The 16,854-nt window shown below is 52.9% G+C and overlaps 5 protein-coding genes across 5 annotated transcripts; 1 reads left to right on the top strand and 4 right to left on the bottom strand.

The window, feature by feature from the left end:
* Window positions 1–2: 2 nt before the first annotated feature.
* POSPLADRAFT_1038385 (hypothetical protein) lies at window positions 3–853 on the bottom strand. Its single transcript, XM_024477381.1, has 4 exons — window positions 757–853; window positions 674–702; window positions 434–624; window positions 3–363 (listed from the first exon to the last, which is right to left on the bottom strand). Exons 1-4 carry the CDS (start codon window positions 757–759, stop codon window positions 236–238), a joined length of 351 nt encoding a protein of 116 aa, XP_024342566.1. The 5' UTR covers window positions 760–853; the 3' UTR covers window positions 3–235.
* A 714-nt stretch (window positions 854–1,567) lies between these two features.
* On the bottom strand, window positions 1,568–2,827 carry POSPLADRAFT_1177266 (hypothetical protein; the record flags this gene model as incomplete). The annotated part of the gene is made up of 3 exons (XM_024488486.1): window positions 1,568–1,747; window positions 1,808–2,516; window positions 2,572–2,827. The coding sequence occupies 3 exons, from the start codon at window positions 2,825–2,827 to the stop codon at window positions 1,606–1,608; spliced, it is 1,107 nt and encodes a 368-aa protein (XP_024342565.1). The 3' UTR covers window positions 1,568–1,605.
* A 777-nt stretch (window positions 2,828–3,604) lies between these two features.
* POSPLADRAFT_1043364 (carbohydrate-binding module family 5 protein) lies at window positions 3,605–7,126 on the bottom strand (the record flags this gene model as incomplete). Its single annotated transcript, XM_024478293.1, has 19 exons — window positions 3,605–3,631; window positions 3,692–3,745; window positions 3,804–3,868; window positions 3,922–3,955; window positions 4,206–4,322; window positions 4,475–4,584; window positions 4,676–4,697; window positions 4,740–4,812; window positions 4,966–5,173; window positions 5,229–5,278; window positions 5,332–5,360; window positions 5,412–5,629; window positions 5,689–5,876; window positions 5,930–6,014; window positions 6,041–6,084; window positions 6,247–6,336; window positions 6,386–6,630; window positions 6,698–6,781; window positions 7,028–7,126. 19 exons carry the CDS (start codon window positions 7,124–7,126, stop codon window positions 3,605–3,607), a joined length of 1,842 nt encoding a protein of 613 aa, XP_024342564.1.
* Window positions 7,127–8,997: 1,871 nt separating this feature from the next.
* POSPLADRAFT_1132286 (hypothetical protein) lies at window positions 8,998–11,237 on the bottom strand (the record flags this gene model as incomplete). The annotated part of the gene is made up of 12 exons (XM_024484196.1): window positions 8,998–9,047; window positions 9,139–9,342; window positions 9,392–9,518; window positions 9,577–9,639; window positions 9,720–9,798; window positions 9,856–9,894; window positions 9,965–10,118; window positions 10,175–10,356; window positions 10,524–10,818; window positions 10,866–10,910; window positions 10,970–11,006; window positions 11,064–11,237. The coding sequence occupies 12 exons, from the start codon at window positions 11,235–11,237 to the stop codon at window positions 8,998–9,000; spliced, it is 1,449 nt and encodes a 482-aa protein (XP_024342563.1).
* Window positions 11,238–11,971: 734 nt separating this feature from the next.
* POSPLADRAFT_1043362 (hypothetical protein) lies at window positions 11,972–16,437 on the top strand (the record flags this gene model as incomplete). The annotated part of the gene is made up of 7 exons (XM_024478292.1): window positions 11,972–12,117; window positions 12,146–12,638; window positions 12,693–13,016; window positions 13,071–13,286; window positions 13,393–13,485; window positions 15,028–15,146; window positions 15,495–16,437. 7 exons carry the CDS (start codon window positions 11,972–11,974, stop codon window positions 16,435–16,437), a joined length of 2,334 nt encoding a protein of 777 aa, XP_024342562.1.
* Window positions 16,438–16,854: the final 417 nt, after the last annotated feature.

The following is a 16,854-nucleotide window of genomic DNA, read 5'->3' as shown; positions in this document are numbered from 1 at the left end:
GGACTGCTTTGTGTGCGGTCAACTGACGGCGATTGGGGTTGAGGCGCCCTCGGAAGGAGGGCGCGGTGTCTGCCCGTGTGCGCGTCGGCGACAAGGGCGCCAGGCTGCGACATCTGTGGGCCTGTGGGAGCCCTTGCAAGCTCTGCGCTAACACGGCGACCAGATGCGCGTTCCCCGCGCGCACTCAATGCCGGAGACCGCGGGCCTGAACGACAGTGAGGACAAAGCAACACTGTCAGTGGCAGAACGCACCATCGTATTCAGAGTCTGAGCCGTCACTCATGGCATGCAGCACCGCCGACGCTTCCAATGCCTTTGGAAGGCCATCGGGAAACGCGGGCTCGGCTGAAACCTTCACACCACCTGAAAGGAGGGGAGAGGACCTTTCCGGTCAGATAAGGGCTTTACCACAATATTGCGGGCAGAAACACACCTTGGCTGGACGGACCGGCAGAGGCCTCCTGGCGATGCGAGCATGTACACTTGACGTGGAGCTGTTTAGTCTTGCGCAGCTGCCTGCAGTGCTCGCATTGCGTGATGGGGCGGCCTTTCTTTTTGATCTCGTATAATGGCCTGTCGGTGTGTCTGCATGACGACGACCTGTGTCCTTTGATACAGGTTTCACTACGTCCCTGTGTCAATAAGCGGATACAGTCTAGGTGCGGGTACTCACCAAGCGTATTTTTTGTCTCCGATATAAACCTTATAATATTTCAATTTGTTTGCCATGGCGTGACGACGCATGGCAAGGCTTACCATGCTTGTTCGCACGACTGTTGAGCGGTGGGAAATTTTGTCGGGAGAGGGGGGAAGGGAGTCTCGAGGCTTGGGGTGGTGCCCCACAGAGAGGACACCTCGCGCAGTCGCAAACTATAATGCACAAAAACACAACATAATGGAGTGCGACGAATGCTGCCTAGGTAAGTGTCGCGTTGAGAGGGAACAGTTTGTCTCCCCAGAGACGTCAAGGCTATATAGGCTACCCAACATCGCCACCCGGGCACGAGAAGCAACTTTCTGCCTTGTCACACCCGGGTCACGTCGCAGCCACCGGTTTTAGGCGCTCGAGTAGCGAATATGACGCTCCCGAGTTCCCATCTTTTGTAATCGGAAGGTGCGCTGATATGGCCGTACGCACGTTCCGCGCAGCCGGGCTGTGCAGGCTGGGACAGTGTTTGCCCTGGAAGCCCGTGTTTCCTGGGGGTCCGGAGCATCAGAGCTATGAGGCACTTTGGCTGTAGGACTCGCACCTGCGGCTTCAAGCTTCAAGCTTCGCCCCTGGGAATTGGTGGAGATCCAAAATCGGTCTAAAAACAGTATCCAGTCGATTTGATCGACTGATGATCGATACAAAGTTACAAACAAGGTATTAGAAGACTGCATAGGTATGAGAACCTCGGAATGAACTCGTCGCTACCACTCGGGCGGATACTGAGTGCAACGAAGGTCTGCTCTTCTCGCATCCTTTCATAAAACTTGAAGGTCGGTCCCTGGAAGGCTGTCTGCGCATCCTGCAATGTGCTCACAAAACGCCTTTCGTCCGCAGAAGAGCAAACACGCCACGGCAAGATGCAAAGAACAATGCATTGAAACGGTCCGGAAACCTCAATCTTTCTTGTTCGTGGGTACAATGCCACCCGTTAGCGTGTTTGGAAGCTCCTGCTCCCCGATGCTCGATAGCAAAGCTATCGATCCGCCCACGAGGACAATTAATGCAACTACAGTGCCCACTACCAACACAAACGGCCTGCCAGAAGACTTCGTCAGGAGAACAGAGATTGTGACCGTAATAGAGGATGATACTCACCCGCTCACGTCCTCCCGTTCGCACGCACTGCCCGCCCAGTACTCCGTCCGCCCCTTCACGTCCTTCGTCGAAGCACACGAGCACACGAAGCACGTTCGGCTGCCCTTGCTTGCCTGCACGCACTGGCCGTGTCCACTACACGCGTTCGTTGAGTTTCCGCACGCGTCGGCAGTGGTGTAGCACGTTGTGACCGCGTCGATCGGCTCCGCAGGGTGAACAATGGGCGGGGGAAGCGGGCTCTGCGGCGGTTGTTGCGCGACACTCGTGACCTGCCGTTTCATATCCAACACTGACGTAGGGGCTGTCACAAGCGCGAACTTGAGACCGCGAGACTGAAGAATGCCTTCAAGGGTGCTCTGGATGGTCTCCGAGGCGAGGCGGTACTGCTCGCTGTCTCGGCCATGTTCCGCAGCGATGGCGGAGAGGCCCCGGAGCTCGAGCGCAGCAAACTTGTCGTTCGGAATGTCGTTGGACTCGAGGAAATCAACAATGGCGGTCATTTCCGAGAGGAAAGTCTGCGAGGCGGAAGATGGGACAGAGAATATGTCGATGATCCGTGGCACGTCTTCGGGCAGACTTGGTTGGGCGAATACATGTGTGTATGCGTGGCGTGCCCGGTCAAGGTAGGTGGGCACAAGAGATGACAGGGAAGAAAGAGACGAAGAGGAGGAAAGAACGAATGATTCTTTGAGAGAGGATGGCACGGCATCTGCATGCACTACGTGAGCGCATGCGGAATGTTCTGCGAGATAATATACACATACCTTCGGCGTCCTCCTCCGGTATGCTCAGTAATAGAGCGCTACCCGATCCCCGCCCCACGAAAGCCTCCTGCTGAGCCACAGCGGCATACGATTCGGCGTCTTCCAGGGGCTCATAGTAGTCCAATCCAAGATGTCGAGCGAGTACAGCTCCTGCTTGACTTGCCGAGAGCTCAGCTGGCACAGACGGGTTGGGTGTGAGATATACCCGGACTGCCTGCGACAGTCCAGTAAGCAGTAGACAGACGAGCCCTCTCATGGCGGTTGAGGTTGAGCAACCCCGCGCGTTCCTGCCGCTGTAGAGCGCCGCCTCAATGTTACGTAAGCCTGAATTAGCGCCAGCTGCGCTTCATCCCGAATGATATTTCGGCAGACCGAGCAAAAGGAACAAACCATCCCTATACAAATGGGAGCCCTTAGAATCAGCTTTGCAACGTTCGATTTGAATACTCATATGGTGGAGGAAATTGATCCCAAATCAATATGACATCATATACTTGAAGCACTGTGGGCAAGATGATATAATCCCTTATTTGTACTTTTCTGTCTTGTACAAGTAGTACAAGAAGGGATAAAGTGCCTCATATATACCGCTAAGTATACCATATAACACTTGTCAAAGGCCAGTGTGTTGGAACAACCGGTGCGACGGCGCGGCGAGCGCGTTTGGTAAGGGACAATCGCGTAGCGTACATACATCGCGCGCGGTCGTTTTATACTACGAACGGGGCCTCCGGCCCCCGGCTACTTGCGCGCCCGAGCTTTCGAGCTCGTTCCTGACCACGCGGGTCAGCGCGTTTCAACACAGTGACGGGTGGGTTTTCAAAACGCAGCGATGCCGATTGACGTGTACAAGTACTACCACGTCAAGAGGCAAACTAGAGGCAAACCATTTGCTGTATTTGGTAATCACGCCCAGTCACGCTCGAAAAGTCCGAGTACTAGTCCATGAAGTCGTACTAATAATACATCGCCCAAGGCGACTATTATGATACAATCGGTCTAATGTTACAATGACAATCTAAGCCAAGTTTGCTCAAAGCTTCTTGACAAGGTTTGCCTCCTGAATTACAATGAAATAGGATCAGAGGGCAGGTCTGAAGCGGACAGAGCCCAGACATACCTGGTAAGTGGTGGACTTCCCCGTGTTGTCGTTCGTGATGGTGTAACGGGGAGCCTGGGCACATAGAACGCGTTCAGAAATGGCGAGATGACGATAGGGCATGCTAACTTACCCCGTCATCACCTTCGGAAACCGACTCGATAACGCCAGTGGAGTGTGTGACCTTGTCGCTGGCGCCTGTAGATGAAAGTGTGCAGTGCAGCCTCAAGTAGGCTTACGAAGACACTCACCACCGATGGGGCGGTACTCGACCTTGTCACCTTTCTGGGGGTAGGTCACTATATGCGCTCCATCTAAACAGCGACATGGATAAGACACACCTCGTAGCTGGAAGAAGGCATATCGATTTAAAGAGGCGAAGGGATTTTATGAACGGCGAGTGCAGTGTCAACAGGGGAGAAAGGCAGGTTCTAAGAGCCTCGGGACGCGTTCGCAGGGTTTATATACACGAAGGAGGCACCAAACCATGAATGTCGTCATTGCCACCTTGATGACGTCGAGACATCTGGCGCACGATCAGCCTGCGTTGAGAAGGACTTAGCATGAACGCTGGCGAAGCAGGAATGGCATATTGCAATACTTCGCCCTGTCCGATCTGGAAGGGTTGCAAAACAGAAGGCAGCTTGATGATCTGCGCATGCGTGTTATCCCGTATGTAATGATGGAATCTGCCGTCTTTGCTCGGTAATCCATGAGATTATCTGCAGCAGACAGATGGTGACTGCAAAGATGTAGCCGCTTCTTCCGAACCGAGAGCAAACACCGACGCTCGCAGTCACTTACTGTATCTGGTGTGTATGACATCACAGAAGCAAGCACAGCGAGCTCGATCGAAGCATGTTGGACACAATACGGCCCATCAAGATAATGGAAGCACGTCTTCGGCATCAGTACTGTATAAAGCAGTTCTTCTGTCAGATAGCTTCGCCGTGACCTCGATAGATCGTTCGGCTTCTACGAGACGTATGACTTCCTTTTACATACGTTCAGCATTGTTGCCGTCAAACTAGGAGTGCCTGAAAGAACTCACATGACACCGCTAACCTACGGCCGCCCTCCATATACCAGGCGACAACGATGAACCCGCTCTATACGCAGACGATGCATGCAAAGAGAACAGCCTACAAAGACACATGATACAAACGATACACAATTGGATGTAAAGAACACAGAAATGCCAAACAGCCCGTGCAGGAAGGAGAATAAACCAGAACTCAGAACCCTCGGGATCAAGAAGCCGGCGTGACGAGTCGTGGCGACCGAACGCAGACTACCCTTGATAGGCCCCGAAGAAGCGTGAGTTCTTCCGTGGCGGAGCGGCCGTCTTCCGGGCGAGTGCGGCCGACAGGGACAGGTTCGGCACCGCCGACACCTTCGGAGGAACGTTCAGCGGGGCTTCCTTGCTCTGGAACACCATCTTGACGGCGACCGCGCCGTCGGTAGACGCACACGCGCCGTCGTCCGTCCAGGCGCCTGCTGCTCCTGCTCAGGTGCGTCAGTCACGCGTGGCCAAATCGTACCAGGGCGAATGCCAAACCTCCAGGGGCACTTGCGTAGCTCCACCAATTCGCCGTCCAGAGATCTCCGCTGAGGGCGCATCAGTACATCGCACGTGACGAGGGAGGCGGTAAGTCACTTACTTGTAGACGACCTGATCGCCACCCACATACTGCTCCGAATGTGTCAGCACTATCCAGCCTCGGGTGCATTGGTGACTTACTGCAACGTTGGAGACCCAGGTGGCGACCCCGGCGCAGTCTCCAGACCCGGCCGATGTCGTCGTGGTCGCAGGCGCTGTTGTCGTTGTCGTTGTCAATGTCGATGACGTAGTTGTCGGAGTCGGGGTCGAAGTCGTGCTAGTGGTTGTAGGCGTAGTTGTCGACGCGCTCCCGTCTTCCGTGATCGAGTTCTTAACTTGCTCGTCGTAGCGGTCATTCGCTAAGAGGCGACATTTAAGCGCATGTTCGGCTCTCTGTGCGGCCTCGAATAAAGCGTACCATAGGCTTGGGAAGCGTCCCACAACATGACGCCGCCGAATGAGGAGTAATTGTTGCGCGTTTCGATAGCGATCTGACCGAGCGTCGCCGCATCAACGTACCCTGATCCGGCCGCTGCAGACGCAGCGGGCGCCCCGATGTAGACCTTGACACTAGGGTTGGGCGAGGTCTCCTTAGCCCAATTGTCCCTGAAGCGTCTTCTTATCAGTTCGATCCCAGCACAGGAGTAGTATGCACTCACCAGGTTGCGAAGTCCCAATCATTCGAGTCGTCAAAGTTCGTAAGCTCGCAATAGTTGTTGTCTAGGATCCATTGTGAGGGCGGAGCTGGTGTGTTAGAGAATGCAACTTACAGAATTGCACGTAGACCGCGTCGAACGGCTCAGCATCGATGACACTAATGCAGGGATTAACAATCACAAACATGCTCGTCAACTCTGGATTGATTACCTTCCGACATATGCATCAGGGAAGGGGCATTGAGGAGCAGCTGTTATGTAATAACTATGTTGATCATGAGCTTGGGCCGACCTCAGACGCCGGCGGACATCAGACTCACCTCTTGCTTCCCCCGTCCATCAAGGAGCGAAGAGAGGCCACAAAGTTGGAGTAGTAATCTGAGGAGCCCCCCTCAATGTCCAAGTCGATCCTATGCTAACGCATGAGAACAGCACGTAGGATCAGCATCCATCACATACCCATCAAGCACAGCGTCTCCGAACGGACGGATGCTGCTCGAGCCGCCAAGGAATAGATCCCAGATGGTATTCGCGAACCCCTCCGCCTGGCTCTCGTTGCTGAAGCCGATGGAGCCGCTCGCACCGCCGAGGCTGATGGTCACGATCTTCCCCGCGCTTTGGCACGTCTCTATGTCCGGTCCAAGGAAGCTGCAATCGGGCAGCTGCGTGCCCTCGAACACCGGGTCGCTCGACGTACTGCATGTCTGCAAAGGGGAGGCGATAAGCAGGGTGGTTAGTGGGTCGCATCAGGAGGGGGAGAGAGCGACGGACGTTGGCCAAGTCGATGGATGGCTCTCCACCCTCGCCAAAGAAGACGTTCAGGAAAGCGATAGGGATTGCGTCGATGATGTCATCCTGTGCGGTGGGGATGTTACGAGAATCAAGATCACGACGCATACGACAGACCTGACAATAGTAAGATATATTCTGCTGCCAACCAGACTCGGCGCCTCCGCTAGCCCCGTATGAGTCTTGGCCCCAGTAGCTGACGGACGATCATGAGTTCCCCTTAGTGTAGTGGATTTTGACAACTCACACAGCAAGCTACAATACGTATGTCTATCAGCGCCGTGGAAGACGGACAGCCTCGCATACACTCACATTGTCAGAACGGCTGTTATCGTAGGCCTTGGCCAAGAGGCGTGAACCCGAGAAAGAGAGGCCAAGAGCAAATGCCAGTAAGGATCGACCAAAACCCATGCTGAGATAGCGACGAGGACACTAGGCCGTCTGGACGTCGCAACGTCCCCGCGCGCATTCGGTTTTAAACGCAGAGACGGCGCTGCCAGGAACGCTGCGGCGCTCCTCCCACCAGACCAGGGGAAGAATCCATATGTTGCCATCCAAATCCGACCACTCAGTAAGCCCGATAAACCGCATTCATGCTTGGTCGTCTTTGTACTCCGGTATCTGTACTGTGATGACCCTTTCTATCAGAAGCGCTGACAGATATGAGTGAATGAACATGAACGAACAGGACTATGCGCCACGCTGCCCTCGTCTATTCTTAGATAGCACACGGCCTCACACTGCTAAGCCAGCAGCGGCATTTGTTCCGAACCTATATGTGCAACCCTCTGCCTGATCTGGCATATCTATTGCTTCTCGCTCCACTTGCGGCGGCCTTGAATATCGCAGAGTTGCCGACTGGGGCTGCTGTGTACATGCGTGCAGAAGCTACATGCGCGCATAGACTGAACAGGAAACATACCATGCGCTTCAGTACGCTATCATGCGAGCGGCGTGCCCATTCAACTTCCATGACTCACTTGTTTAGATACGTGAGGCATAAGTTCGGAAGCTCATACCGACATATCGGTATTGTTCTGGTTCATCAGCGATAAGCCGGAAGGAATCATTAAGGGCCGGCCTCGAATGTCGTGAGAAGCCACCCTGTAGGCGATGATATCGTCGTCAGTGCTCGGAATCATGAACGTGAAAACAGAGCTTGCCTCTTGAGTTAGGTGCTAGAACCGTACTGGGCAACTGCACCAGAATCTCAGTTGAGAACACAAAGCCTGTGAACGAAATCTGGAGACGCCCATGCCGTCGCCAAAACCAGAGACGCGCGAGTAAATGCAAGCAGCCGTCACAATGTTTGTTGAAAATCGCTGTAGAGAGGGAGCCTCGTTTGACTGAGACCAAACGTCGAGGAAGGAAGGCACGAGACACAATCCTTACAAGCGCCCGCAGGACATGGGCGTTTACGAAACACATCGGGGACTTCCGAAATGATCGATCGGCAACACTTCTATACAAGCAAGCGAGTCGGCCTTATGACCCACGACGAAGCCGACGCGAGGCTTCAATCTCAAGTCCGAGTTGTTCGGTGTGCCTGCGTTTGCTTGTTTTCTTCTCTACTGCTACAACGCTCTGATATGCAGTACTGCTTCTGAGACGGCACAATGAGCCCGAAGTAGTGTTGTCATTGCTGAATTTCGCAAAAGATCACACACGACGGAGTCACAACCAGTACGTAGCCCTTCCTGATCCTGACGCTCAAAAAAGGAGTTATAGGTACCTGAAGCGAGCTTGTCGGGACCGAAGTCGCAATGCGATTTGTGGCGCCGACTTCCGAGTGCATGCCATCCCTGACAACAGCTTGCGTGAGTTTGGTTCAGTGAGGACTCCCGGTCATCTGGGCTAAAACTTATGATTCTTGTCCTTGTTTCTGTCGTTGAAATGGAAGTTCAACGATTCTCTTTCCCGCCTCCGGTCGGTGGGCTAGAGCTCCTTTCATCTCTTACTCACTCTGTTGCTCTTGCGCCGTTGAACATAGCTAATGTGGAACTGCTCCGAAAACCTACGTATATACACTACTTGATACTTTCATAGTCCTCTTCATAAGCAAATGCCCTTTTATATGTGCGCACCTCGGGTTAATGCTTGATTTGAGACACTCGCTTGTAAACACCAGCGGTCGACTTGGAGCACAGAATTCCCTGGATCTCGTGGCCTTCTAGTATGTGATCATCACTCCGTTTAGATGAGTTCTTGCTCTGGCCCGCTCGCACGCTTGATTGCACTTCGTCTTCTGGTTTCATTATCATGCTCAGATGACTCAGATGCAATCACTTGTGAATGGAACCATTGATGTCACCCTGATCCTTATGATCACATGCTACAGCGACGCCCAGCAATTCCGATAGCTAGCAGGATCCTACTGTCCATAATGCCAGAGTTCACATGAGCCGTTGATTACGCTCGCGCACTGTCAGTGGGCGGCGTCCAGCTCGAAAGCCATTCCTTGATTGCAGCGAGACCTCTATTCTGGACCGCAGCAACAGTGGGATCCTGCGCATTCTGCGCGTAGTAATCCGAGCAGTGAAAACCGTCGCCGACAGCGATGGGCTGCATGGATGTGCTCGAGAAGTCCGTCCCGTCGGCGGAGACGGTTGCGTCGCGCCAAGGGTCGCCTAGCTGTGCGTTAGCATGCTCAATGCTGCGGGGGCACGAATGACTTACGCTTTCCATTCGCGAAGAACAAGCGGTCCGCCTGGACGAACCAGCCACCATATGCAGCGTTCGTAGCATCCACTCGAGGCGCAGTCGGAGCACTGAATGCCTCCGGGAAGTAGTACGTGCACTGTCGCTGAAGGGATATTCCATCATGTCAGGCGAGAGCATTAAACGTTTAGCACGCCACGTACCTCGATATAGGCAGGTGTGATCAGACGGGACACTATGGTAGGAACTCCCTCAGGAGCACCGTCCTGCAATAATCCCATTTCATTACATCTGTGCCATGCTAGATTGAGACGCATGCTTCAACGTGAGGAAGGAGCGCATACACTATCCACATCCAGGAGCGCTCCGCGTTATTGATATCGGTGTACACATAGCTAGTCGGATCGTATGTTCCCAGGCACTCGCTAGGAAGATATATGGTCAATCGCATAAGCGGGCGATGCTAAACACGTTGTACATACTCTGCAGGAGTCCCCGACCCGCATACTGGCGGCACGAGCCTGGGTCAATCTCCTAATTGTGCGTGATGCAACAAAAAACGCACATGCAGGATAAAAAATGTTCGCCCACCAAGATCCAAACACCTGCAATGCATGATCGAGTCCTTGTCCTTCGGCGCCGGCAGCGACGCCATCGACAACTTCTAATGCATCACAGAATGAATAGAAGTACCCATTGCTGAGATTACCGTGCAGGTCCTGCCAATAATAGAGCGATCTGGCCACTAGAATACGGGACCAGGACAGAAATAAGTTGATGTGGTAGTCACAATGAACTCACAGGCATAAGCGAAGTCGTCGAGATGTGTGAGGTCCATATTGAAGACCTCCTTGATCGTGCTGATTTGGGCAGCGTCGTTGGACGTGACTACTTCATCGATATACGAAATCACGGCCTGGACGTCCGCAGAGCAATTCTGCGGCATGAACTGCCTAACAATGTCAAAATATCCCCAATAGTCGCTGTGCGTGACTGTGAGCACCTAGGAAGATCAGACAAGATAGAGGGCGCACACAATGCTTTCCACAACCCCTGACGACGACCATGCGCTGTGAAAAACGTCTGGCTTGCTGCATTCCCAGCAAGGTGAGAGATTGTACAAGGTAAAAATTGCTCGTATCGCACTTACTTGACCTTAGGGAAGCTCGTCAGAGCACCGGCGTAGCTGCAGCCTGTCAGAATCCATGATGCATCGGCAGGCGTGACATTGTTGCCACCTGGCATAGCCAGTTCAACATTGTATGCAAAGTACTCCAGATCGTCGATAGCCTGCTGAATGGTGTGGTATCGGAGGCTTTCAGTAGAGAGGTCGATATAGGGATTGGAGTAACCATAGTAGCGATGCTCGAGGACAATTGTCGCTCCGTGCTGCTGCTGGGCAATCAATCCGTTGATGCTTTGGTCCGTCAAGAGAAATTCATAGCCTGACACGATGTGAGAATCCATTCTGAAACGCCCACGACAGACTAACCGTCAGCGTTCTCTTCTCCGGGAGTGGTCAAAATTATAGGACCGCCTGAACGTCATGGTTGAGTTGGCTCAGTAGGAATACGCAGGACTGAACCAAAACCATACCTGGCTCGTAGAATTCCCATGTATGCCAGTAGCGTTGCTGGAACGTACCGAGGCTAGGATTGTCGTGATCGATTAGTTAATCGAAGTAGTAAACTGTATTGTAAGGTGGAATCTCGGCGCCATTATGGTCCGTGACAGGCTCGGTGCTGGAGAACAGGATCTTGGGCACCACGGGCGGACGGGAGATATTTCCCTTCGACGTTCTACCGACAGCCGCAGCGCCTGTTGCTAACAAGAAGAAAGTGCCGACGAGCACCGGGGCGACCATGATAGAGCGACCAGATGGATGAAAGACAACACAAGAGGAATGCCTGGCGGTATATCTGCATGGTCGCCGGTGATTTTATACCACTTCGCAGACGAAGTGTTCACGTGGGGAAAATTGCTAGGGAACGTCCCTCAGGCCACAAGCAGCGCCCGATGGAGGTATCCTGCTTCCAGATACACAATGAGGCATAAAGTCAGGCGAACACAGCACTAGCATATCCGTAGTAGGCACAAAGAAGCACCATGAATCGGGCTAGAGGCGCGCGGCGCAGGCGCAGGCCCGTGCATTTTCAAATCCTCGTAATCCTAAATATAGAGTATCAACAAGTTCATCGAACGGTCTGAGCATCCGTAGGCACTCTCCTCGACGGTAAGGCAGTGCTTCGTGGAGCTGTCATCACGACCGACCGAGCACATCGACGGTGTTACATCGCAGGAGTCGCACTGATATCTTAGTGCCCGATGACAAGTGCACTTGCTCATGAGCACAGGATACGTCATTGTGATAGCGCGACACAACCAAGCCAGCATCTACCAACTATGGAAATGCACCTTCCGGAAGTGGTATGTCTGGACATACACGTGAGTTTGACAGAAGTTGAGCCATGTTCATACACAAACCCGAGACCAAGAACGGGGTCAGTTCAACACGTCTTTCTTGTCGTTGACCACCACTGGGATACCCTCCTCTCCTACCTTACTCGCTTGCGAAACCCGTCACTCATTATTTCGCCTATGCTTTTCCTACCATATCTCCTACCAGCGAGCATCTTCGCGTTCTTTGGTCTCTTCCCGGCGTTCTCACCCAATATACGAAATGCCTATCGCCTCGAGTTGAGTGATACAGCAGACAGGGTGAAATCGTATCTGGACGAGACAGGGTACGCTTCCCGCTATGCGATCAGAAAGCTCGGGTGAAGCTAAACTGATGGTGTTCGGTACCCTCGTGTGCAGCTTCGCGAGTCGACGCATTGATGGCTGGCTCGACAATGTTATCCTCCCCAAGCGAGTCGTGCTCACGCTGGATCCGCCGCCCCTGCCCGTCGAGGACTTCTCGCCGAACTTCTCGTCGATATCTCTTGTCTCCATCGTGAATCAACCGGAGGTAGTGCTGAACACCGACGTTGCACCTCTTTCGGAGCCTGAAGAATGCCCTCTTGCGCAATGGGAGTTCGAAGTGTTGGGCTACGCGATCAAGCTTCCCGATATTGATACGCTCATGTGTCGAAAGTGCATTGCCGCCGAGGTCGCGCTTGCGGCCACATGGGCTGTCCTCGTTGTACTGTTCCTGTTCTCGGTCATCCTCTCGTGCATACGGAGCTTCACACGTTGCAAGGCCTGCAACGCGAGAGCGCAACCTAAATGTAACATTGCCTCCAATCGGTCGCACGAAGGCTCACCTGTAAGTGTCAATTGGCCTCATTCGACCGACGTGTTTACTGTACGCCTAATGTAGGAATGCGACAAAACGTTGGTTGAAAACAGTAGCGACCTGGCGCGCCGCTTGTCAAGGCGAGGAGGGAAGGTCGCTGCATCGATGGCTCTCGCGGGGAAGACTGTGCATCCGCGCAGCGCGTGCGACGAGATTATCGACAGCAAACCAACACCGACAATATTGCAGGAGGCCTTCTGGATCAAGAGCTCTGGCGCTTCCAGAGCCGTGGTCAGTGATGCTGTCGTGCATTCTGCTGTCTGTAACCTGACATCCTATGAGATTGAGGGCCGACCGATTGGAGAGGGGTTCGATGCATCCAACGACTCTCCTACACCGTGCACTTGGGTGAGCCGCGTGACCTGGCTGCTGCGCGACGACTCACTTTTGTTCGTTTGAAAGGAAAACGGGAAACAAGAATGCTTGAACTCTGAGGGGCATAGAGCTTTCGAAATGCGTCGGCCGAGATCCCGAGTTTGGGATGAAGCAGAGCTCTCCCAGAGGCGTCAGGTTGTAGACGGGGTCAGTGAGGATGCAGGGCCTTATGTGCTGAAATCGCCATTTCAGACCGGCGAAGATGGATACTTCACCGACGATGACGACGAGGTCTTCGGAGGAGTAAGATCTTGAGCCAGAGTATCGCGGAGGCTTTCTGACTGATATGTTGGCTTACAGCGACGCTATTACCCGTGCGCCATACGTCCTCAGATTTCCAATGAGACAGTCAGCCTGCTGCGTTCGCATTTGGAACCAACTGTCGACCAAGGTCCTACTTTCCCGAAAGAGGAAGTTAGTCAATAAGCTGTCCGAGTCGGGCGTGCGTATCATTGATTCCTATTGGTCTGCAGGTCACCTTTGTTTCAGCCACGCCGTAGCCACGCTATCAATGTCACAAAACGGTGTGTCCTCGTCTACCTATAGTCGAAGAGGAAACATGAACTCATGAAATCTTGCCGACTTCGATTGAGAAAGGTCGATACGTCCGCTTACCCACTTGCTACCCTCCCTGGGCCAAATACACTGTAATATACCATTAGGCTTACTTTCATGCGTCAAAGACTGCTCCTTGCATATCAGTAGAATTGTTGCACCTTACCATTAGAGTTGTTGTTTGTATTGATGACGATGTTCCTCATTTCGTTGTGTAGCATTAGCCTGATCTGTATCAGAATAGACTTCTCTGTGCATCTTAACCTGGTTGCCACGAGTGGGTAGAGCATATTTTCCTGATGTGCAGAGTTCACTGAGCGATGACTGCTTCGTCGAAACGGAAGGGAGCGCAACGAGTTCACTTCTTAACGGCTTAAAATGGGATGGTCTTACGTAACCAAATAAGCATCAACAAACCTATTGCTTCTCGACTTCGCGCCACGGTCGCTGACCTGATTTCAATTTACGCCAATTCGCTGAGCTTGTGCTAATAGTATTTTCAGTATTTTCTGGCATAGTAGTTTCCTATCCCGGGTACAACATCTCGTGGTATTAACCAGTGTATGCCATTACTGAGATCACAGGGGAAAATGCCAGATGCTCCAATTTTTGAAGGACTGCGTCAAGGTCTCTAACAATGCGGACAGTCTCAGCATCTTTGGAAACAGTGGAAAGTCTGACACGCGTTGTTGTGGTTGGGATTCGCATGGACCGCATGACCGGAGAAAGAAGCGTTGGAACACAGTACTAGAAGTGCGTCCTTTTATCCGTAACTATGCCAACTCACAATTGCTCAAAACTTGGCCGCTTGAAACTTTGAACACTACGACACCTGTTGGGATTTGCTTCACCAATGAAGCATGCACTGCCACATCGCCGGCCGTGTGCAATGTGTCCAGAACAGTCGATGTCCACTCAAAATTGCTTCGCAAGCGGTGTGTCTTACGATTCGCATATTTGTCTCGATGATGTCTCGTGTTGGCGTAGCCTGGTTCTCATAGCCTGGCATCACTAGCCTTGAATTGTGGTGGAGGCCCGAGTCAGATGAACTATTTGCGGCTCGAACCTCGACGTGCTCGAGGTCTTGTGGGAGGAATTGCCTGCGCACGATTCCTATACGCGGATATAATGACTCATTTGCGATTGATATTTTCTTGGAGATTGGCTTACCAGACGGATTTGTCTTATGGTTGCTAGCAAAGTACTGATATTTCACGGGTTCCCGCGTTCAGGCTTGACATGTCGGAAGCTGTTTAGTCTGGACGCCTCGCATTCAGTGCCCCTTGCTTCTGCCTCATAAGGATAGCTGACTGAGGACCTATGTACTCTTCCATCATGTCCTGGGTGCGGCCGGTGGCGCCATCTCGCCGGTTTCTCCCCATTCGGACTGATATGCTGTATGTAGCTGTCCCTTGACGGCGTCTGCCAGAAAGCTAGCCCCCAATTTAGCTGTCACGTCACATCTCCCATCATGTTTGGCGTGCCTGGAAGTGGCGAGATCGGCGGCGTCCTACAGACTGCCTTTGCTTGGAACGTGCTGATCAATATGTGCGCGATTCCATCCGGAGTTTGACCTGACCAAATAAGTCACGTTGCGCTCCTCGGTCAGATTCGATCATACCGCAAACAATCCAATGTGTGCCCGTTCTGTCAACTGATAAGCTCCTTGTCCGTGCTTATCGGGGACAGCTCGCACTGTTATGGCTTGGTCGCGGAATTAATATGGCCGTTCTCAGAGTATCAGTGCGTATATAACCGTTCCGTTAGACAGTCTGGCGCTTATCCCCTCGAGGACGTTCACTCATAACCATCGACCTCTCATTGTTGCGCGAACACCCGGGGCCCCTTCTACTTCTCGTGTCACTGTGAGCGTCTCGGGATGATTTCGGCGTTAAGGACGTTCTCAGCTCACCTGGATCTGCACAGCGTTATATACAACTCGTCCTCAGAACCTATCATGCCACGCTCTGACACAGAGCCGAGGCTCCCACTGGAGATCTTTTGGCTCATTTTCGACACCCTCAGTGCGCAGGAGGATTACCACACGCTGACGGCCTGTATGCTCGTCTGCCGATTGTGGGGTAGCCACATCCGTAGAATGCTGCCCATCATGTTCATGTTGAGTGGGAAGCCACAGGTTGCTCGGCTTGGCAAGCATAAAGGTCAACGGTGGAAAGGGCCAGGGCAAGTTTTTCTGAGCGGCGGCAGCCAAGCCTCTAGCGGAGCCAAAACCATGTCCATCGCCCACATAGGGACATTCTCTGCAATGTTTGCGCGCCGGTGGACGCGAATCAAGCTCATCCGCATCGACAATGGCGAATGGAGTGCCGGAGATCTGCGCCCAGACGTTTTTCTGCACCTGTCTGCGTTCACCTCTGTCACTTCACTCGGTCTAGGTGTAGTGAACTTCTCTTCAGTCGTGTTCTTCGGCCGTCTGGTCCGCGCCCTTCCTAACCTGAAGTCGCTTCGATGCGAGGCGGTGTCCTTCACGAGTACCGAATTCGATCCTCGAGTATTTCTCAAGGATGCCCCACACGGCGGTGTCACACAACTCGAACTTCAGTTCAACAGCTTGTCTTTTGCCGATGCCACCAAGTCGCTAGCGACCATTCTTCCTCATGCCGTATCTTACGACCTCACTGTAGACTGCACAAATTCCTTCTACGTCAGTAACCAAGCGGCCGTACTTGCTGGCGTGCAAGGCCTCATCCAATCATCTGGCTCATCGCTACGGAAGCTCACGATGCAACTCACGTTGAAATCCGATAAAGGCTTGATTGGTGCGTGTGCCAAGCTCATCACCCCGTCGTTGATGCTAGATGACGAAATCGCCCTGTAGGAAGATATCTCAGCGTTTCCGACAACACACAGCTTCTGATATTGCAGCTCAGCTTGGACATATACAGCAAGGATACTGAGTATCACTGGCTGGCAACGTGCCTCTCTGAAGCCACCTCGCCTGCTATCGCAGCCGTGACCCTAGTGTTCAACCTTCACCTTCCAATGGATGCCAAAGAAATCCACGCGGCCATGTCGCGGTTGGTCGACCATTGTACATATATCAATACTGTTATGGAGCTCCCAATTTTCTCCAACATCCGGGAATTCCACATCACAGCAAAAATTGCCAATGTTGCAACGCTCAGCAGCACAGCGTATCCTGATGTGATACGCGCCAACTTCCCCAGCCTAGCCCGACGAGGCATCTTACGGTATGTTACATTTTCCTGTGGCTGTTCTATCGCTGACACCTAGA

This window comes from Postia placenta (assembly GCF_002117355.1).
Source record: "Postia placenta MAD-698-R-SB12 unplaced genomic scaffold POSPLAscaffold_2, whole genome shotgun sequence".
Lineage (NCBI taxonomy): Eukaryota > Fungi > Basidiomycota > Agaricomycetes > Polyporales > Adustoporiaceae > Rhodonia > Rhodonia placenta.
Note: the sequence above shows the minus strand (reverse complement) of the source record. Positions and strands in the feature narration are given on the sequence as shown.